Source organism: Staurois parvus, unplaced genomic scaffold (genome assembly GCF_062004578.1).
Source record: "Staurois parvus isolate SC_StPar_1 unplaced genomic scaffold, SC_StPar_1.0 ptg000287l, whole genome shotgun sequence".
Lineage (NCBI taxonomy): Eukaryota > Metazoa > Chordata > Amphibia > Anura > Ranidae > Staurois > Staurois parvus.
The window spans coordinates 35156998-35180650 of NW_028318083.1; the positions used below are offsets into that span (position 1 = coordinate 35156998).

General features: G+C 48.5%; 1 protein-coding gene across 1 annotated transcript in view; it reads left to right on the top strand.

Annotated features, from left to right (window-relative positions):
• Positions 1-23207, top strand: part of FBXO15 (F-box protein 15) — a 262215-nt gene extending 239008 nt beyond the window's left edge. The window contains exon 14 of the mRNA XM_089682167.1: positions 21731-23207. Coding sequence (XP_089538293.1) covers positions 21731-21745 — 15 coding nt within the window. The 3' untranslated portion in view covers positions 21746-23207. The remainder of the gene's footprint in view (positions 1-21730) is intronic.
• Positions 23208-23653: the final 446 nt, after the last annotated feature.

Below are 23653 nucleotides of genomic sequence, written 5' to 3' on the forward strand. Positions count from 1 at the left end.
CATTCGGTGGACGTTGCCACCTCTGAGCGTGACCAAGGCGAGTTGTGGGGCTGCCTCAAAACTGAGTGCAGTGCTCACGATTGCAACATTGTAGTGTGCCATTTACAGGGTTAAATCAGGTGGCAAGGAAACCACATAATACCTCCCCACCACTAGTCAAATGCCTCTAAGTAGTGATCCAGTACAGATCAAGGGCACTTCACATTTGAACAAGCCCTAAGTGTTTCATGAGCTTTTTTAGCATCTGCCATCTCTTACTATGCTGCCACCTGGACCTCTCTTCACACATTTGTTGAGTTCTACCAAGTGAATGTTCAGTCCTACTCTGACGCCAGTTTCAGGTGTATGATGTTACAAGCTTCTGTCTGAATCTGTCAGATCTGCTTAACCCGTTGGCTTCTGTGGGCCAACAACAGTTGGGGGGAGATATATAGGGACATGTTCCTGCAGCTTCTTTTTTTGCCAGTGTTCAGTCACATGAGGATAGTTGCATATAACCCAGTCATAATGGTAAAGAGCTTGTGCTGTATTCCAAGAGGTAGATTTTACTGGTAAGTCAAAAATCCTATTTTTCCAACATCATCAATTATATCTTCATGTGTAATAGTTTTATCCCGTTGTCTGACATTTTAGTGGCTAACCATATACATGGTAAGGCACCTGCCTATATAGGCTTGGTGTATAATTTCACTTTCAAATTGCTGATTATTTTGTTCTTAATTTCAATGATTTTTTGGCTTCCTGAAACACAGAAACTATATATTTTGATATTAGTCAACAGATAGTGAAAATGGCAGGTCATTATAACAGGTATACAAACGGTGATAAAAATACCATATTAGAATGGGGACTGATTAGAAACTATCAAGTTTTACTGTTGTCAGTGCTCCCTTTGCAGTGTTTTTCCTCAGTTACTGTCTGTTGGCAGTGGACACCAGGGATTTTCTGTGAGCTTTCCTTACAACCGTAAAATGTAGATTCCAATATCTTCCCTAGTAAAAAAAAAAAAAAAAGTTTTCTTGGAATTATATTTTAACTGTGTATAATCCCTTGCTCCCATTAGCTAATACTTAATCCATATTTTTTAGTTTTTCAACATTTTCAGTTTGAGTCTTAATTTAATGTATATCACACACACACACACCTCCCTTTTTACCTAGTTGATGCAACATAATATCGAGGGCTAGATGTATTGCTATATAGAAATCACATTTACAACTGACTATGCTTAATATTTTGCTGATTGGTCACAATTATTTAGGCAGTTTCTAAGATGTTAGAAGGTTGGTCCATTTGCTCTACTTCATGGCTTGCTGGGATTATAACTAGAGATGAGCGAATCGAAGTATCCGAAGTGGAATTCGAGTCGAATATCTGAAAAATTTCGATTCGTGCCGAATCCGAAAAATAGCCTAATTCGGACGCGCGAATCGAAATTTTTCAGAAAATGGCGGCTGACATGTGCGGCGACGGAGCGGGGATGTCTGGGAAGGCGCGCAGACAAGGCGCGCTGACCCATAATGCATGCCTCAACTACATGTGATCGCATCAGCCTATCAGCAGCCAGCCAGCCAGCACTGTGTAATGGTCGAGCTATAAATAGCGGCCATTTTGGAATTCTTCATTTGCCTGCAGTTATTGAACAGAGGCAGACCGCTCTGTACTAGGGACAGGGACAGAGTTAGGGCCACAGAAACGATAATTGGGGACAGAGAAAAGTTACTTAGGGACAGAGAACCATTACTCAGGGACACAGACTTGTTAATGAGGGCCACAGAATCGTTATTTAGGGACAAAGAAACGCTAGTTAGGGCCACAGAATTCATAATCAGGGACAGACAGAATTGTTACTCAGTGCCAGAGAATTGTTACTTAGGGCCACAGAAACGTTATTAGGGCCACAGAATTGTTACTCAGGGACAGACAGAATTGTTACTGAGTGCCAGAGAATTGTTACTCAGGGACAGACAGAATTGTTACTGAGTGCCAGAGAATTGTTACTTAGGGCCACAGAAACTTTAATTAGGGCCACAGAATTTTTACTCAGGGACAGATAGAATTGTTACTCAGTGCCAGAGAATTGTTACTCAGGGACAGACAGAATTGTTACTGAGTGCCAGAGAATTGTTACTCAGGGCCACAGAAACTTTACTTAGGGCCACAGAATTTTTACTCAGGGACAGACAGAATTGTTACTGAGTGCCAGAGAATTGTTACTCAGGGACAGACAGAATTGTTACTGAGTGCCAGAGAATTGTTACTTAGGGCCACAGAAACTTTACTTAGGGCCACAGAATTGTTACTCGCACAGACACAGAATTGTTACTCGCACAGACACAGAATTGTTACTGAAGGCCACAGAACTGTTACTTAGGGCCACAGAATTGTTACTCGCACAGACACAGAATTGTTACTCGCACAGACACAGAACTGTTACTGAGGGCCACAGAACTGTTACTTAGGGACAAAGAAACGCTAGTTAGGGCCACAGAATTGTTACTCAGGGACAGACAGAATTGTTACTGAGTGCCAGAGAATTGTTACTCAGGGACAGACAGAATTGTTACTGAGTGCCAGAGAATTGTTACTTAGGGCCACAGAAACTTTAATTAGGGCCACAGAATTTTTACTCAGGGACAGACAGAATTGTTACTCAGTGCCAGAGAATTGTTACTCAGGGACAGACAGAATTGTTACTGAGTGCCAGAGAATTGTTACTCAAGGCCACAGAAACTTTACTTAGGGCCACAGAATTTTTACTCAGGGACAGACAGAATTGTTACTGAGTGCCAGAGAATTGTTACTCAGGGACAGACAGAATTGTTACTGAGTGCCAGAGAATTGTTACTTAGGGCCACAGAAACTTTACTTAGGGCCACAGAATTGTTACTCGCACAGACACAGAATTGTTACTGAAGGCCACAGAACTGTTACTTAGGGCCACAGAATTGTTACTCGCACAGACACAGAATTGTTACTCGCACAGACACAGAACTGTTACTGAGGGCCACAGAACTGTTACTTAGGGACAAAGAAACGCTAGTTAGGGCCACAGAATTGTTACTCAGGGACAGACAGAATTGTTACCGAGTGCCAGAGAATTGTTACTCAGGGACAGACAGAATTGTTAATGAGTGCCAGAGAATTGTTACTTAGGGCCACAGAAACTTTAATTAGGGCCACAGAATTTTTACTCAGGGACAGACAGAATTGTTACTGAGTGCCAGAGAATTGTTACTCAGGGACAGACAGAATTGTTACCGAGTGCCAGAGAATTGTTACTCAGGGACAGACAGAATTGTTACTGAGTGCCAGAGAATTGTTACTTAGGGCCACAGAAACTTTCATTAGGGCCACAGAATTTTTACTCAGGGACAGACAGAATTGTTACTGAGTGCCAGAGAATTGTTACTCAGGGACAGAGAGAATTGTTACTGAGTGCCAGAGAATTGTTACTTAGGGCCACAGAAACTTTAATTAGGCCCACAGAATTTTTACTCAGGGACAGACAGAATTGTTACTGAGTGCCAGAGAATTGTTACTCAGGGACAGACAGAATTGTTACCGAGTGCCAGAGAATTGTTACTCAGGGACAGACAGAATTGTTACTGAGTGCCAGAGAATTGTTACTTAGGGCCACAGAAACTTTAATTAGGGCCACAGAATTTTTACTCAGGGACAGACAGAATTGTTACGGAGTGCCAGAGAATTGTTACTCAGGGACAGACAGAATTGTTACGGAGTGCCAGAGAATTGTTACTCAGGGCCACAGAAACTTTACTTAGGGCCAGAGAATTTTTACTCAGGGACAGACAGAATTGTTACTGAGTGCCAGAGAATTGTTACTCAGGGACAGACAGAATTGTTACGGAGTGCCAGAGAATTGTTACTCAGGGACAGACAGAATTGTTACTGAGTGCCAGAGAATTGTTACTTAGGGCCACAGAAACTTTAATTAGGGCCACAGAATTTTTACTCAGGGACAGACAGAATTGTTACTGAGTGCCAGAGAATTGTTACTCAGGGACAGACAGAATTGTTACCGAGTGCCAGAGAATTGTTACTCAGGGACAGACAGAATTGTTACTGAGTGCCAGAGAATTGTTACTTAGGGCCACAGAAACTTTAATTAGGGCCACAGAATTTTTACTCAGGGACAGACAGAATTGTTACTGAGTGCCAGAGAATTGTTACTCAGGGACAGACAGAATTGTTACGGAGTGCCAGAGAATTGTTACTCAGGGCCCCAGAAACTTTACTTAGGGCCAGAGAATTTTTACTCAGGGACAGACAGAATTGTTACTGAGTGCCAGAGAATTGTTACTCAGGGACAGACAGAATTGTTACGGAGTGCCAGATAATTGTTACTCAGGGCCCCAGAAACTTTACTTAGGGCCACAGAATTTTTACTCAGGGACAGACAGAATTGTTACTGAGTGCCAGAGAATTGTTACTCAGGGACAGACAGAATTGTTACTGAGTGCCAGAGAATTGTTACTTAGGGCCACAGAAACTTGAATTAGGGCCACAGAATTTTTACTCAGGGACAGACAGAATTGTTACTGAGTGCCAGAGAATTGTTACTCAGGGACAGACAGAATTGTTACCGAGTGCCAGAGAATTGTTACTCAGGGACAGACAGAATTGTTACTGAGTGCCAGAGAATTGTTACTTAGGGCCACAGAAACTTTAATTAGGGCCACAGAATTTTTACTCAGGGACAGACAGAATTGTTACTGAGTGCCAGAGAATTGTTACTCAGGGACAGACAGAATTGTTACGCAGTGCCAGAGAATTGTTACTCAGGGCCCCAGAAACTTTACTTAGGGCCAGAGAATTTTTACTCAGGGACAGACAGAATTGTTACTGAGTGCCAGAGAATTGTTACTCAGGGACAGACAGAATTGTTACGGAGTGCCAGATAATTGTTACTCAGGGACCCAGAAACTTTACTTAGGGCCACAGAATTTTTACTCAGGGACAGACAGAATTGTTACTGAGTGCCAGAGAATTGTTACTCAGGGACAGACAGAATTGTTACTGAGTGCCAGAGAATTGTTACTCAGGGACAGACAGAATTGTTACTGAGTGCCAGATAATTGTTACTCAGGGCCCCAGAAACTTTACTTAGGGCCACAGAATTTTTACTCAGGGACAGACAGAATTGTTACTGAGTGCCAGAGAATTGTTACTCAGGGACAGACAGAATTGTTACGGAGTGCCAGAGAATTGTTACTCAGGGACAGACAGAATTGTTACTGAGTGCCAGAGAATTGTTACTTAGGGCCACAGAAACTTTAATTAGGGCCACAGAATTTTTACTCAGGGACAGACAGAATTGTTACTGAGTGCCAGAGAATTGTTACTCAGGGACAGACAGAATTGTTACCGAGTGCCAGAGAATTGTTACTCAGGGACAGACAGAATTGTTACTGAGTGCCAGAGAATTGTTACTTAGGGCCACAGAAACTTTAATTAGGGCCACAGAATTTTTACTCAGGGACAGACAGAATTGTTACTGAGTGCCAGAGAATTGTTATTCAGGGACAGACAGAATTGTTACGGAGTGCCAGAGAATTGTTACTCAGGGCCCCAGAAACTTTACTTAGGGCCAGAGAATTTTTACTCAGGGACAGACAGAATTGTTACTGAGTGCCAGAGAATTGTTACTCAGGGACAGACAGAATTGTTACGGAGTGCCAGATAATTGTTACTCAGGGCCCCAGAAACTTTACTTAGGGCCACAGAATTTTTACTCAGGGACAGACAGAATTGTTACTGAGTGCCAGAGAATTGTTACTCAGGGACAGACAGAATTGTTACTGAGTGCCAGAGAATTGTTACTCAGGGACAGACAGAATTGTTACTGAGTGCCAGATAATTGTTACTCAGGGCCCCAGAAACTTTACTTAGGGCCACAGAATTTTTACTCAGGGACAGACAGAATTGTTACTGAGTGCCAGAGAATTGTTACTCAGGGACAGACAGAATTGTTACTGAGTGCCAGAGAATTGTTACTCAGGGACAGACAGAATTGTTACTGAGTGCCAGATAATTGTTACTCAGGGCCCCAGAAACTTTACTTAGGGCCACAGAATTTTTACTCAGGGACAGACAGAATTGTTACTGAGTGCCAGAGAATTGTTACTCAGGGACAGAGAGAATTGTTACTGAGTGCCAGAGAATTGTTACTTAGGGCCACAGAAACTTTAATTAGGCCCACAGAATTTTTACTCAGGGACAGACAGAATTGTTACTGAGTGCCAGAGAATTGTTACTCAGGGACAGACAGAATTGTTACGGAGTGCCAGAGAATTGTTACTCAGGGACAGACAGAATTGTTACTGAGTGCCAGAGAATTGTTACTTAGGGCCACAGAAACTTTAATTAGGGCCACAGAATTTTTACTCAGGGACAGACAGAATTGTTACTGAGTGCCAGAGAATTGTTACTCAGGGACAGACAGAATTGTTACCGAGTGCCAGAGAATTGTTACTCAGGGACAGACAGAATTGTTACTGAGTGCCAGAGAATTGTTACTTAGGGCCACAGAAACTTTAATTAGGGCCACAGAATTTTTACTCAGGGACAGACAGAATTGTTACTGAGTGCCAGAGAATTGTTACTCAGGGACAGACAGAATTGTTACGGAGTGCCAGAGAATTGTTACTCAGGGCCCCAGAAACTTTACTTAGGGCCAGAGAATTTTTACTCAGGGACAGACAGAATTGTTACTGAGTGCCAGAGAATTGTTACTCAGGGACAGACAGAATTGTTACTGAGTGCCAGAGAATTGTTACTTAGGGCCACAGAAACTTGAATTAGGGCCACAGAATTTTTACTCAGGGACAGACAGAATTGTTACTGAGTGCCAGAGAATTGTTACTCAGGGACAGACAGAATTGTTACCGAGTGCCAGAGAATTGTTACTCAGGGACAGACAGAATTGTTACTGAGTGCCAGAGAATTGTTACTTAGGGCCACAGAAACTTTAATTAGGGCCACAGAATTTTTACTCAGGGACAGACAGAATTGTTACTGAGTGCCAGAGAATTGTTACTCAGGGACAGACAGAATTGTTACGCAGTGCCAGAGAATTGTTACTCAGGGCCCCAGAAACTTTACTTAGGGCCAGAGAATTTTTACTCAGGGACAGACAGAATTGTTACTGAGTGCCAGAGAATTGTTACTCAGGGACAGACAGAATTGTTACGGAGTGCCAGATAATTGTTACTCAGGGCCCCAGAAACTTTACTTAGGGCCACAGAATTTTTACTCAGGGACAGACAGAATTGTTACTGAGTGCCAGAGAATTGTTACTCAGGGACAGACAGAATTGTTACTGAGTGCCAGAGAATTGTTACTCAGGGACAGACAGAATTGTTACTGAGTGCCAGATAATTGTTACTCAGGGCCCCAGAAACTTTACTTAGGGCCACAGAATTTTTACTCAGGGACAGACAGAATTGTTACTGAGTGCCAGAGAATTGTTACTCAGGGACAGACAGAATTGTTACGGAGTGCCAGAGAATTGTTACTCAGGGACAGACAGAATTGTTACTGAGTGCCAGAGAATTGTTACTTAGGGCCACAGAAACTTTAATTAGGGCCACAGAATTTTTACTCAGGGACAGACAGAATTGTTACTGAGTGCCAGAGAATTGTTACTCAGGGACAGACAGAATTGTTACCGAGTGCCAGAGAATTGTTACTCAGGGACAGACAGAATTGTTACTGAGTGCCAGAGAATTGTTACTTAGGGCCACAGAAACTTTAATTAGGGCCACAGAATTTTTACTCAGGGACAGACAGAATTGTTACTGAGTGCCAGAGAATTGTTACTCAGGGACAGACAGAATTGTTACGGAGTGCCAGAGAATTGTTACTCAGGGCCCCAGAAACTTTACTTAGGGCCAGAGAATTTTTACTCAGGGACAGACAGAATTGTTACTGAGTGCCAGAGAATTGTTACTCAGGGACAGACAGAATTGTTACGGAGTGCCAGATAATTGTTACTCAGGGCCCCAGAAACTTTACTTAGGGCCACAGAATTTTTACTCAGGGACAGACAGAATTGTTACTGAGTGCCAGAGAATTGTTACTCAGGGACAGACAGAATTGTTACTGAGTGCCAGAGAATTGTTACTTAGGGCCACAGAAACTTGAATTAGGGCCACAGAATTTTTACTCAGGGACAGACAGAATTGTTACTGAGTGCCAGAGAATTGTTACTCAGGGACAGACAGAATTGTTACCGAGTGCCAGAGAATTGTTACTCAGGGACAGACAGAATTGTTACTGAGTGCCAGAGAATTGTTACTTAGGGCCACAGAAACTTTAATTAGGGCCACAGAATTTTTACTCAGGGACAGACAGAATTGTTACTGAGTGCCAGAGAATTGTTATTCAGGGACAGACAGAATTGTTACGGAGTGCCAGAGAATTGTTACTCAGGGCCCCAGAAACTTTACTTAGGGCCAGAGAATTGTTACTCAGGGACAGACAGAATTGTTACTGAGTGCCAGAGAATTGTTACTCAGGGACAGACAGAATTGTTACTGAGTGCCAGATAATTGTTACTCAGGGCCCCAGAAACTTTACTTAGGGCCACAGAATTTTTACTCAGGGACAGACAGAATTGTTACTGAGTGCCAGAGAATTGTTACTCAGGGACAGACAGAATTGTTACTGAGTGCCAGAGAATTGTTACTTAGGGCCACAGAAACTTGAATTAGGGCCACAGAATTTTTACTCAGGGACAGACAGAATTGTTACTGAGTGCCAGAGAATTGTTACTCAGGGACAGACAGAATTGTTACTGAGTGCCAGAGAATTGTTACTTAGGGCCACAGAAACTTTAATTAGGGCCACAGAATTTTTACTCAGGGACAGACAGAATTGTTACTGAGTGCCAGAGAATTGTTACTCAGGGACAGACAGAATTGTTACCGAGTGCCAGAGAATTGTTACTCAGGGACAGACAGAATTGTTACTGAGTGCCAGAGAATTGTTACTTAGGGCCACAGAAACTTTAATTAGTGCCAGAGAATTGTTACTCAGGGACAGACAGAATTGTTACGGAGTGCCAGAGAATTGTTACTCAGGGCCACAGAAACTTTACTTAGGGCCAGAGAATTGTTACTCAGGGACAGACAGAATTGTTACGGAGTGCCAGATAATTGTTACTCAGGGCCCCAGAAACTTTACTTAGGGCCACAGAATTTTTACTCAGGGACAGACAGAATTGTTACTGAGTGCCAGAGAATTGTTACTCAGGGACAGACAGAATTGTTACTGAGTGCCAGAGAATTGTTACTTAGGGCCACAGAAACTTTACTTAGGGCCACAGAATTGTTTCTCGCACAGACACAGAATTGTTACTCGCACAGACACAGAATTGTTACTGAGGGCCACAGAACTGTTACTTGGGGCCACAGAAACGTTAATCAGGGACACAGAATTGTTACTGAGGGCCACAGAACTGTTACTTAGGGCCACAGAATTGTTACTCGCACAGACACAGAATTGTTACTCAGGGACACAGAATTGTTACTCAGGGACACATAATCGTTTAATTAAAGAGTATGTCAGACAACATGCAGAGGAGTGGCAGAGGAGGCAATGTTTTAGGAGCGAGCAGACGTGGCAGCAGAGGAAGGGGTCGAGGCAGCACTATTCGCAGCCAGAGGCCAGTGCTCCCGGTGTCATCCAGCGGTCGTGTCTCCACCGACAACCCTGCCGTCGTCGATTGGTTGGCTCGGTCGTCTTCCTCTTCCCAGGTCACCTCTGACACCTACAGCCAACGGTCGGTGGGTACGTCAGACACAACCGTTAGTTGGCATGGCCCGGGACCAAGCCCACTGAAATCACGTGTCCTCTACCTGCCCCTGTCCTTTGGTGTTCCCTCACCAAGCGAAGTATCGCATGCTGTGGGCTCAGCCCCACTGTACAGTGAGGAAGAGCTAACAGAGGGCGGTCAGGAACGGGGGGAGACATCCGCCTTTTCAGCAGCCAGGCGAAGAAGTAGTGGCGAGGAGAGTGGCTCGGTAGCCGGTCTAGAGACAGGTCTGTCTCCTGACCCAGACGCAGCCGAGGGGGCTAGTAGTGAGGCGGAGACCCTACTTGATGATGAGGAGGTTGATCGCACTTGGCAGCCTCGTCGTCATCAGGCAATTTCTTCCGCATCATCAGGAGAAGAGGGTGGCAGCTTGGCAGCGAGCAAAACAGTCGGTGGGTTGCCCAGGAGACAGCAGCAGGGTCGCAGCAGTGTCAGTGGAGCCAAACGGCCACGGAGTAGAGCACCAGCTCCACTGCAGCCTACCACCACGGCCAGTAGTGGTGCCGGTGTGCACGGAGGAAGCAGCAGTCAGCCAGTGAGGAGTATCGGGGGCAAAGTTTCCTACTCGGCGGTGTGGCAATTTTTCGTCAAGCCGCCCGAGGAAGTAAACGTAGCCGTATGTCGACTATGTGGCCAGAAAGTCAAGCGTGGCCAGGGGGCCCATGTTGGGACTATTTGGGCCATGTTGGGACAATGGGAGACCTCCCATTGCTGCTGTCTCCATCGCCACACTCTGCCATGTGCCACTTTCAGGTCTCCTCACACACTGCTGGTGTGTTGAATTTTTTGACATAGGGTGCTGGCAGATTACGGGCCTCCCATAGCTGCTGCCAGGCCCCTAATCTGCCATAGGCCCCTATATACCGCCTCCTCATGCTGCTGCCAGGTCCAGAGTCTCTCATGGGTCCCTGTACGGCCTGCCATTGCTGCTGTCTCCATCGCCACACTCTGCCATGTGCCACTTTCAGGTCTCCTCACACTGCTGGTGTGTTGAATTTTTTGACATAGGGTGCTGGCAGATTAAGGGCCTCCCATAGCTGCTGCCAGGCCCCTAATCTGCCATAGGCCCCTATATACCGCCTCCTCATGCTGCTGCCAGGTCCAGAGTCTCTCATGGGTCCCTGTACGGCCTCCTATTGCTGCTGTCTCCATCGCCACACTCTGCCATGTGCCACTTTCAGGTCTCCTCACACACTGCTGGTGTGTAGAATTTTTTGACATAGGGTGCTGGCAGATTATGGGCCTCCCATAGCTGCTGCCAGGCCCCTAATCTGCCATAGGCCCCTATATACCGCTTCCTCATGCTGCTGCCAGGTCCAGAGTCTCTCATGGGTCCCTGTACGGCCTCCCATTGCTGCTGTCTCCATCGCCACACTCTGCCATGTGCCACTTTCAGGTCTCCTCACACACTGCTGGTGTGTTGAATTTTTTGACATAGGGTGCTGGCAGATTACGGGCCTCCCATAGCTGCTGCCAGGCCCCTAATCTGCCATGGGCCCCTATATACCGCCTCCTCATGCTGCTGCCAGGTCCACAGTGTCTCATGCCATGTGCCACTTTCAGGTCTCCTCACACTGCTGGTGTGTTGAATTTTTTGACATAGGGTGCTGGCAGATTACGGGCCTCCCATTGCTGCTGCCAGGCCCCAGGGACAGACAGAATTGTTACTGAGTGCCAGAGAATTGTTACTTAGGGCCACAGAAACTTTACTTAGGGCCACAGAATTGTTTCTCGCACAGACACAGAATTGTTACTCGCACAGACACAGAATTGTTACTGAGGGCCACAGAACTGTTACTTGGGGCCACAGAAACGTTAATCAGGGACACAGAATTGTTACTGAGGGCCACAGAACTGTTACTTAGGGCCACAGAATTGTTACTCGCACAGACACAGAATTGTTACTCAGGGACACAGAATTGTTACTCAGGGACACATAATCGTTTAATTAAAGAGTATGTCAGACAACATGCAGAGGAGTGGCAGAGGAGGCAATGTTTTAGGAGCGAGCAGACGTGGCAGCAGAGGAAGGGGTCGAGGCAGCACTATTCGCAGCCAGAGGCCAGTGCTCCCGGTGTCATCCAGCGGTCGTGTCTCCACCGACAACCCTGCCGTCGTCGATTGGTTGGCTCGGTCGTCTTCCTCTTCCCAGGTCACCTCTGACACCTACAGCCAACGGTCGGTGGGTACGTCAGACACAACCGTTAGTTGGCATGGCCCGGGACCAAGCCCACTGAAATCACGTGTCCTCTACCTGCCCCTGTCCTTTGGTGTTCCCTCACCAAGCGAAGTATCGCATGCTGTGGGCTCAGCCCCACTGTACAGTGAGGAAGAGCTAACAGAGGGCGGTCAGGAACGGGGGGAGACATCCGCCTTTTCAGCAGCCAGGCGAAGAAGTAGTGGCGAGGAGAGTGGCTCGGTAGCCGGTCTAGAGACAGGTCTGTCTCCTGACCCAGACGCAGCCGAGGGGGCTAGTAGTGAGGCGGAGACCCTACTTGATGATGAGGAGGTTGATCGCACTTGGCAGCCTCGTCGTCATCAGGCAATTTCTTCCGCATCATCAGGAGAAGAGGGTGGCAGCTTGGCAGCGAGCAAAACAGTCGGTGGGTTGCCCAGGAGACAGCAGCAGGGTCGCAGCAGTGTCAGTGGAGCCAAACGGCCACGGAGTAGAGCACCAGCTCCACTGCAGCCTACCACCACGGCCAGTAGTGGTGCCGGTGTGCACGGAGGAAGCAGCAGTCAGCCAGTGAGGAGTATCGGGGGCAAAGTTTCCTACTCGGCGGTGTGGCAATTTTTCGTCAAGCCGCCCGAGGAAGTAAACGTAGCCGTATGTCGACTATGTGGCCAGAAAGTCAAGCGTGGCCAGGGGGCCCATGTTGGGACTATTTGGGCCATGTTGGGACAATGGGAGACCTCCCATTGCTGCTGTCTCCATCGCCACACTCTGCCATGTGCCACTTTCAGGTCTCCTCACACACTGCTGGTGTGTTGAATTTTTTGACATAGGGTGCTGGCAGATTACGGGCCTCCCATAGCTGCTGCCAGGCCCCTAATCTGCCATAGGCCCCTATATACCGCCTCCTCATGCTGCTGCCAGGTCCAGAGTCTCTCATGGGTCCCTGTACGGCCTGCCATTGCTGCTGTCTCCATCGCCACACTCTGCCATGTGCCACTTTCAGGTCTCCTCACACTGCTGGTGTGTTGAATTTTTTGACATAGGGTGCTGGCAGATTAAGGGCCTCCCATAGCTGCTGCCAGGCCCCTAATCTGCCATAGGCCCCTATATACCGCCTCCTCATGCTGCTGCCAGGTCCAGAGTCTCTCATGGGTCCCTGTACGGCCTCCCATTGCTGCTGTCTCCATCGCCACACTCTGCCATGTGCCACTTTCAGGTCTCCTCACACACTGCTGGTGTGTAGAATTTTTTGACATAGGGTGCTGGCAGATTATGGGCCTCCCATAGCTGCTGCCAGGCCCCTAATCTGCCATAGGCCCCTATATACCGCTTCCTCATGCTGCTGCCAGGTCCAGAGTCTCTCATGGGTCCCTGTACGGCCTCCCATTGCTGCTGTCTCCATCGCCACACTCTGCCATGTGCCACTTTCAGGTCTCCTCACACACTGCTGGTGTGTTGAATTTTTTGACATAGGGTGCTGGCAGATTACGGGCCTCCCATAGCTGCTGCCAGGCCCCTAATCTGCCATGGGCCCCTATATACCGCCTCCTCATGCTGCTGCCAGGTCCACAGTGTCTCATGCCATGTGCCACTTTCAGGTCTCCTCACACTGCTGGTGTGTTGAATTTTTTGACATAGGGTGCTGGCAGATTACGGGCCTCCCATTGCTGCTGCCAGGCCCCTAATCTGCCATAGGCCCCTATATACCGCCTCCTCATGCTGCTGCCAGGTCCAGAGTCTGTCATGGGTCCCTGTACGGCCTCCCATTGCTGCTGTCTCCATCGCCACACTCTGCCATGTGCCACTTTCAGGTCTCCTCACACACTGCTGGTGTGTTGAATTTTTTGACATAGGGTGCTGGCAGATTACGGGCCTCCCATAGCTGCTGCCAGGCCCCTAATCTGCCATAGGCCCCTATATACCGCCTCCTCATGCTGCTGCCAAGTCCAGAGTCTGTCATGGGTCCCTGTACGGCCTCCCATTGCTGCTGTCTCCATCGCCACACTCTGCCATGTGCCACTTTCAGGTCTCCTCACACACTGCTGGTGTGTTGAATTTTTTGACATAGGGTGCTGGCAGATTACGGGCCTCCCATAGCTGCTGCCAGGCCCCTAATCTGCCATAGGCCCCTATATACCGCCTCCTCATGCTGCTGCCAAGTCCAGAGTCTGTCATGGGTCCCTGTACGGCCTCCCATTGCTGCTGTCTCCTTCGCCACACTCTGCCATGTGCCACTTTCAGGTCTCCTCACACACTGCTGGTATGTTGAATTTTTTGACATAGGGTGCTGGCAGATTACGGGCCTCCCATAGCTGCTGCCAGGCCCCTAATCTGCCATGGGCCCCTATATACCGCCTCCTCATGCTGCTGCCAGGTCCACAGTGTCTCATGCCATGTGCCACTTTCAGGTCTCCTCACACTGCTGGTGTGTTGAATTTTTTGACATAGGGTGCTGGCAGATTATGGGCCTCCTATAGCTGCTGCCAGGCCCCTAATCTGCCATAGGCCCCTATATACCGCCTCCTCATGCTGCTGCCAAGTCCAGAGTCTGTCATGGGTCCCTGTACGGCCTCCCATTGCTGCTGTCTCCATCGCCACACTCTGCCATGTGCCACTTTCAGGTCTCCTCACACTGCTGGTGTGTTGAATTTTTTGACATAGGGTGCTGGCAGATTACGGGCCTCCCAAAGCTGCTGCCAGGCCCCTAATCTGCCATGGGCCCCTATACCACCTCCTCATGCTGCTGCCAAGTCCAGAGTCTCTCATGGGTCCCTGTACGGCCTCCCATTGCTGCTGTCTCCATCGCCACACTCTGCCATGTGCCACTTTCAGGTCTCCTCACACACTGCTGGTGTGTAGAATTTTTTGACATAGGGTGCTGGCAGATTACGGGCCTCCCATTGCTGCTGCCAGGCCCCTAATCTGCCATAGGCCCCTATATACCGCCTCCTCATGCTGCTGCCAGGTCCAGAGTCTCTCATGGGTCCCTGTACGGCCTGCCATTGCTGCTGTCTCCATCGCCACACTCTGCCATGTGCCACTTTCAGGTCTCCTCACACTGCTGGTGTGTAGAATTTTTTTGACATAGGGTGCTGGCAGATTATGGGCCTCCTATAGCTGCTGCCAGGCCCCTAATCTGCCATAGGCCCCTATATACCGCCTCCTCATGTTGCTGCCAGGTCCAGAGTCTGTCATGGGTCCCTGTACGGCCTCCCATTGCTGCTGTCTCCATCGCCACACTCTGCCATGTGCCACTTTCAGGTCTCCTCACACACTGCTGGTGTGTAGAATTTTTTGACATAGGGTGCTGGCAGATTATGGGCCTCCCATTGCTGCTGCCAGGCCCCTAATCTGCCATAGGCCCCTATATACCGCTTCCTCATGCTGCTGCCAGGTCCAGAGTCTGTCATGGGTCCCTGTACGGCCTCCCATTGCTGCTGTCTCCATCGCCACACTCTGCCATGTGCCACTTTCAGGTCTCCTCACACTGCTGGTGTGTTGAATTTTTTGACATAGGGTGCTGGCAGATTATGGGCCTCCTATAGCTGCTGCCAGGCCCCTAATCTGCCATGGGCCCCTATATACCGCCTCCTCATGCTGCTGCCAGGTCCAGAGTCTGTCATGGGTCCCTGTACGGCCTCCCATTGCTGCTGTCTCCATCGCCACACTCTGCCATGTGCCACTTTCAGGTCTCCTCACACACTGCTGGTGTGTAGAATTTTTTGACATAGGGTGCTGGCAGATTAAGGGCCTCCCATAGCTGCTGCCAGGCCCCTAATCTGCCATAGGCCCCTATATACCGCCTCCTCATGTTGCTGCCAGGTCCAGAGTCTGTCATGGGTCCCTGTACGGCCTCCCATTGCTGCTGTCTCCATCGCCACACTCTGCCATGTGCCACTTTCAGGTCTCCTCACACACTGCTGGTGTGTAGAATTTTTTGACATAGGGTGCTGGCAGATTATGGGCCTCCCATTGCTGCTGCCAGGCCCCTAATCTGCCATAGGCCCCTATATACCGCTTCCTCATGCTGCTGCCAGGTCCAGAGTCTCTCATGGGTCCCTGTACGGCCTCCCATTGCTGCTGTCTCCATCGCCACACTCTGCCATGTGCCACTTTCAGGTCTCCTCACACACTGCTGGTGTGTAGAATTTTTTGACATAGGGTGCTGGCAGATTAAGGGCCTCCCATAGCTGCTGCCAGGCCCCTAATCTGCCATAGGCCCCTATATACCGCCTCCTCATGTTGCTGCCAGGTCCAGAGTCTGTCATGGGTCCCTGTACGGCCTCCCATTGCTGCTGTCTCCATCGCCACACTCTGCCATGTGCCACTTTCAGGTCTCCTCACACACTGCTGGTGTGTAGAATTTTTTGACATAGGGTGCTGGCAGATTATGGGCCTCCCATTGCTGCTGCCAGGACCCTAATCTGCCATAGGCCCCTATATACCGCCTCCTCATGCTGCTGCCAGGTCCAGAGTCTGTCATGGGTCCCTGTACGGCCTCCCATTGCTGCTGTCTCCATCGCCACACTCTGCCATGTGCCACTTTCAGGTCTCCTCACACACTGCTGGTGTGTAGAATTTTTTGACATAGGGTGCTGGCAGATTATGGGCCTCCCATTGCTGCTGCCAGGCCCCTAATCTGCCATAGGCCCCTATATACCGCTTCCTCATGCTGCTGCCAGGTCCACAGTGTCTCATGCCATGTGCCACTTTCAGGTCTCCTCACACTGCTGGTGTGTTGAATTTTTTGACATAGGGTGCTGGCAGATTATGGGCCTCCTATAGCTGCTGCCAGGCCCCTAATCTGCCATAGGCCCCTATATACCGCCTCCTCATGCTGCTGCCAGGTCCAGAGTCTGTCATGGGTCCCTGTACGGCCTCCCATTGCTGCTGTCTCCATCGCCACACTCTGCCATGTGCCACTTTCAGGTCTCCTCACACACTGCTGGTGTGTAGAATTTTTTGACATAGGGTGCTGGCAGATTATGGGCCTCCCATTGCTGCTGCCAGGCCCCTAATCTGCCATAGGCCCCTATATACCGCTTCCTCATGCTGCTGCCAGGTCCAGAGTCTCTCATGCCATGTGCCACTTTCAGGTCTCCTCACACACTGCTGGTGTGTAGAATTTTTTGACATAGGGTGCTGGCAGATTAAGGGCCTCCCATAGCTGCTGCCAGGCCCCTAATCTGCCATAGGCCCCTATATACCGCTTCCTCATGCTGCTGCCAGGTCCAGAGTCTGTCATGGGTCCCTGTACGGCCTCCCATTGCTGCTGTCTCCATCGCCACACTCTGCCATGTGCCACTTTCAGGTCTCCTCACACTGCTGGTGTGTTGAATTTTTTGACATAGGGTGCTGGCAGATTATGGGCCTCCTATAGCTGCTGCCAGGCCCCTAATCTGCCATGGGCCCCTATATACCGCCTCCTCATGCTGCTGCCAGGTCCAGAGTCTCTCATGGGTCCCTGTACGGCCTCCCATTGCTGCTGTCTCCATCGCCACACTCTGCCATGTGCCACTTTCAGGTCTCCTCACACACTGCTGGTGTGTAGAATTTTTTGACATAGGGTGCTGGCAGATTAAGGGCCTCCCATAGCTGCTGCCAGGCCCCTAATCTGCCATAGGCCCCTATATACCGCCTCCTCATGTTGCTGCCAGGTCCAGAGTCTGTCATGGGTCCCTGTACGGCCTCCCATTGCTGCTGTCTCCATCGCCACACTCTGCCATGTGCCACTTTCAGGTCTCCTCACACACTGCTGGTGTGTAGAATTTTTTGACATAGGGTGCTGGCAGATTAAGGGCCTCCCATAGCTGCTGCCAGGCCCCTAATCTGCCATAGGCCCCTATATACCGCCTCCTCATGCTGCTGCCAGGTCCAGAGTCTGTCATGGGTCCCTGTACGGCCTCCCATTGCTGCTGTCTCCATCGCCACACTCTGCCATGTGCCACTTTCAGGTCTCCTCACACACTGCTGGTGTGTTGAATTTTTTGACATAGGGTGCTGGCAGATTATGGGCCTCCTATAGCTGCTGCCAGGCCCCTAATCTGCCATAGGCCCCTATATACCGCTTCCTCATGCTGCTGCCAGGTCCAGAGTCTCTCATGCCATGTGCCACTTTCAGGTCTCCTCACACTGCTGGTGTGTAGAATTTTTTTGACATAGGGTGCTGGCAGATTATGGGCCTCCTATAGCTGCTGCCAGGCCCCTAATCTGCCATAGGCCCCTATATACCGCCTCCTCATGCTGCTGCCAGGTCCAGAGTCTGTCATGGGTCCCTGTACGGCCTCCCATTGCTGCTGTCTCCATCGCCACACTCTGCCATGTGCCACTTTCAGGTCTCCTCACACACTGCTGGTGTGTAGAATTTTTTGACATAGGGTGCTGGCAGATTACGGGCCTCCCATAGCTGCTGCCAGGCCCCTAATCTGCCATGGGCCCCTATACCGACTCCTCATGCTGTGACGTTGCAACAAGGTGGAATTCAACCCTACATATGTTAGACCGCCTTTACGAACAGCAAAAGGCCATCACAGATTTCCTGATGTTAAAAGCGGATAAAGGTATTCCCTGTGTAACTTAGATGTCAGCCATTGGCAGCTCATGCGTGACACCTGCGCTTGCTCAGGCCCTTTGAGGAGGCCACGCTATTCGTGAGTCGGCAGGACTATGGGATGAACGACGTCATTCCTCTGTTGCACGTCCTGGAACAAATGCTGTTAACAATGGCTGGTCAGGGTGCGGTAGACGTGGCGCACAGATCTCAACGCCACATGACCCCTGTGGGGGCAGGACAGGAAGAAGAGGAGGAGGTAGAGGAGGACATTGGTGCTCAGGAATTATTGAGTGAAATGGGTGGTTTTTCCACTCAGCGGACAGGAGTGGAGGAGCAGGAGCATCTGGTAGAGGAGGAGGAGGAGGAGGAGACAGAGGACCCAGACGCACCGTGGCAGTATGCTGTGGAGATGGAGGCAGGGAGTCCCTCGCATTCCTTGGCACAAATGGCCCATAGCATGCTCGGTTGCTTGCGTAGCGACAGCCGAATAATAACCATCAGACAGAGGGATGACTTTTGGCTGTCCACCTTGTTGGACCCTCGCTACCGTTCCAAAATGGTGGCCTTTTTCACACCTGCTGAGAGGGAGGCCAAAATAACGTACTATAAAAACCACCTATGTAGTCAGCTGGTCTCTGCCTGTCTGCGCCAACGTCCATCCTCAGACACTGTGGGCCCTGTGCGCTCGCGTTCCGCTGCGATGGCAGCAGGGGAGGGGTGGGGTGGTAGGAGCAGTGGCAGCTCCACCAGCAGCGGCTGCCTCAGTCTGCAGTCGATGATGAGTAGCTTTCTTCACCAGCGCAGTGAGGAAACTACTAACCAGCCGCAGCAGCAGCAGCAGCATCAGGTGGACCTGGAGCAGGACCTCAAACAACAGGCTTAGGCCTACTTGGACAGCACCCTGCCAACCGAGGTAGACAATCCCCTTGACTACTGGGCAACGAAACTTGACCTTTGGCCCCAACTAGCTGAATTTGCCCTTGAAAGGCTGTCATGCCCGGCCAGTAGCGTGGCATCGGAGCGCGTGTTTAGTGCGGCAGGAGGTATTGCAACTCCGCGGAGGACACGACTGTCCACCCAAAGTGTGGAGAGACTGACGTTTGTGAAAATGAATCAGGCGTGGATTAGTCTGGATTTCAAACCACCAGTTCCTGACACAACTGACTAAATCCGCCATGAATCATGCCCCAAACATGTGCCACTTTCAGGTCTCCTCACACTGCTGGTGTGTTCCATTTTTTGTCATAGGGTGCTGGCAGATTACGGGCCTCCCATAGCTGCTGCCAGGCCCCTAATCTGCCATGGGCCCCTATACCGCCTCCTCATGCTGCTGCCAAGTCCAGAGTCTCTCATGGGTCCCTGTACGGCCTCCCATTGCTGCTGTCTCCATCGCCACACTCTGCCATGTGCCACTTTCAGGTCTCCTCACACTGCTGGTGTATTCCATTTTTTGTCATAGGGTGCTGGCAGATTACGGGCTTCCCATAGCTGCTGCCAGGCCCCTAATCTGCCATGGGCCCCTATACCGCCTCCTCATGCTGCTGCCAGGTCCAGAGTGTGTCATGGGTCCCTGTACGGCCTCCCATTGCTGCTGTCTCCATCGCCACACTCTGCCATGTGCCACTTTCAGGTCTCCTCACACTGCTGGTGGGTTCCATTTTTTGTCATAGGGTGCTGGCAGATTACGGGCCTCCCATAGCTGCTGCCAGGCCCCTAATCTGCCATGGGCCCTTGTACCGACTCCTCATGCTGCTGCCAGGCCCGTAATCTGTCATGGGCCCCTGTTGTCGCTTGTTGGCATATTCCGCTCGTTCAGATGCTCCTTCTCCTGCTACTCCTCTTCACGGATTCCGTCAGCAGTCTTTCTTGGAATCCGTTTCCAAGAGACAACAGTTTGCGAGCACGCACCAGACGGTGCAGAAACTGAACGTCCTCCTGTCCAAGTTGCTGCTGCCAGGCTTGTAATCTGTCATGCGCCCCTGTACCGCCTCCTCATGCTGCTGCCAGGTCCAGAGTGTGTCATGGGCCCCCGTACCGACTCCAAATGCTGCTGCCAGGCCCGTAATCTGTCATGGGCCCCTGTACCGCCTCCCCATGCTGCTGCCAGGTCCAGATTGTGTCATGGGTCCCTGTACGGCCTCCCATTGCTGCTGCCAGGCCTGTAATCTGCCATGGGCCCCCCTACCGACTCCTCATGCTGCTGCCAGGCCCGTAATCTGCCATGGGCCCCTGTACCGCCTCCTCATGCTGCTGCCAGGTCCAGAGTGTGTCATGGGTCCCTGTACGGCCTCCCATTGCTGCTGTCTCTATCGCCACACTCTGCCATGTGCCACTTTCAGGTCTCCTCACACTGCTGGTGGTTTCCATTTTTGTCATAGGGTGCTGCATGGCCTCCCATTGCTGCTGCCTCCACCGCCACACTGTGGCTCCACACTCTGGTTTTGGCCCCGTGACTGGCCAAATGAGTGAAGTGTGCGGTGATTCTAAGATCGACGGCACTCATCTGCATGTCATACTGCCTGACAGTATTATTTCTCTTCCCCAGCAGACTCCAAGGGCATTTAAATTAAAGGTACAGTGTTCAGCACTAATATTAAGTCTCTCTGAAGCCTAGAAACACCCTTTTTTAAGTTAAATTCACAGCGAATATATTCGACTCGAATCGAATTTTTTCTACGAATTCGCCGAATCAGTCGAATCGAATTTTTGAATACTTCGCTCATCTCTAATTATAACTATATGCTTAACCTTTCTTGCAAAACATTTATTTTTTATTGAAGTCCTCCCTATTGCATTTGTAAAATAAACAGATAAAAAGATAAACAGTGTAAAAATAGCTGTAGTCATAGACGTGTTTTTACATGTCCACCAAACACCATAATTCTGGATTTAGTAGGTTATAGTAATTTGTATGGCAATACATGATTTTTATGCAGTGATAGTCCTGCCACATCTAAATCTCTATCCCATCAGTTCTTGCAGTTGTGGGTTCTTAACGCTGGTTTCTTTGTGGCTGTACATACAGTATGAGGGAGAGCCATAACATGTCCATTAGGGCCACTGCAGTGAAAAGGGATGAACACTATATCCTGATTGGCTCTTAGAAAAAGCAGCTCATGTATTAAACAGTGCATTAACTGACTTTTTGTTTTAATACTTTTAGGATTCACCTGAATGAACCTGAAAACTACTGAAATGATACTATAGTCTCAAGTATTCACTGTATTGGCGTTTCCAAAGAAGAAAATAGAGTTTTCCTGACACTTTGAAATTGTTTATATTGTACTTGATGTATATCTATACTGTATAAGATCCCAGTTTATGCAAATAATTATATATTAGAAAAGAGAGAACATACTAGGGTTAAATGTGATAGACATAGAAAAATGTTTTTCTCATACAAAAGTAGTATAGGAAGAGCATTCTCTGCAGTGTTGAAGAACATTAGCTGTAGTGAAGTTCAAAAGGATAATAAATTAGGGCCTTTGTCAACAGGCGTTGGGCTTGTGTTGATGGCATCTGTTTAACTTGATTCTGAGATCATTCAGAATTCATTGACACTTGCAGTTAACTCTGACTTGTATTTGACCTGCTTCAGAACCCTCTTGAAAAAGTGAGGTCAAAACTTTTTTTTAATTTTGGATAGAGTAAGGTAGGGTTTTTTGTGTCCAATTGAGGAGATTTCCCTTCAATTCATGACCCGTAGACACAACAGAAAGAGAGAGAAAATCCCTCCAAAGTGAGTACCCCTGTTGATCGATTTCATTGCTTTTCTGATGATTACTCAAACTTTGGGATTTGCTTTCACTTTCCATGATGACAGTCAACAGAGTGAATCTCCCTAACAGAGACTTAGACAGCAATAACAATTGGAAGGGTGTTCTAATCCCACTTCACTCTCTTAAAAAAAAAAAAAAAAACTCCATTAACCTGGTTCTCTACTTGAATACATGTTGATGACTGGAATAATTCTTGATTTTTTTGTGTCTTATTGTTAGTTTTTAATGATTATGTGCTTTTAAGCTTTTTGAAACGTTTTTTCAGTGGTGTTTATTTTGAGAAAGAGAAAACTAAAGTATAGCTAAAGATCTTTTTGCAGATTTGGATAGAGTGGAAAGGGGTTAGAACCACTGTAAGGTTTTTATTGTTGTCTGTGTCCTTGTTAGGGAGTTTCACTCTTTCTGATTGTCCTGATTGCCAGTATTCACCAGGAAAGCAAGTGAGGGTAAATCAAACATTTTGAGTTGTCCCAGAACAGGAATAGAGAAAAATCTTCCAATGGAGACATTTGCTTCTGTGACAACTGTCTGAAGGGGGACATCCCTCATATTGAAATGTTATCCTCTCCATTCCTTTCGAGTCTACAGGACAGGAGGGGAAGGAAAATCTCTCTAATGAGACACAGATGCCAAAAAAAAATAAAAATTACCGTGATTTTAACCCTCCTCTACACTTTCCTAGCTGAAAAAATGTATGGACTTTAGAAATACTTTGAGTGTAATTAGGGTGAAGAAATATTTAATCTGTATTATTTTTGGTTGTCTTTTTCTCTTTTCTAAAGGTGTTTCTAACATTGTTCATTTGACTTCTTTATACAACAGAATGATGTAAACAATAAAAAAAAAATGCCAGTAAAGAAACTGTTGTTTTCATATAATTAATCTTTATCCAACGAGCACCTAAACTATGAAAGCTGTGCCCAAAAAAGGACAATAGTCTACTTACCAGTATTGCCTATAGGCTCCCTACAGATGATCATTTCCCCATTACTGTGGACCTGAACTATTAAGGCTGTATCCAAAAATGGCAGAGGGAAAATTTCTAGTAACCAGTATTTCCTATAGGCTGCATTAAGCTGACCTTTTCCCTGTCCCTGTACCTTGCCTTTGTTCATTTAAGTGCTGTACTGATGATCTGATGGCTGACAATAAACTATTCCTAATGCAGCAGAAAAAGTGAAGGTAGCACAGATCCGCAAAAAAAGATAAAGCTCAAGGCACAGGAAGTACTCTTGCTGTACTTTTCAGGAGGAATGTATGGCAAAGAGTAAATCTTTGATGGTACCGGTTGGGCATAATTGCAGTTA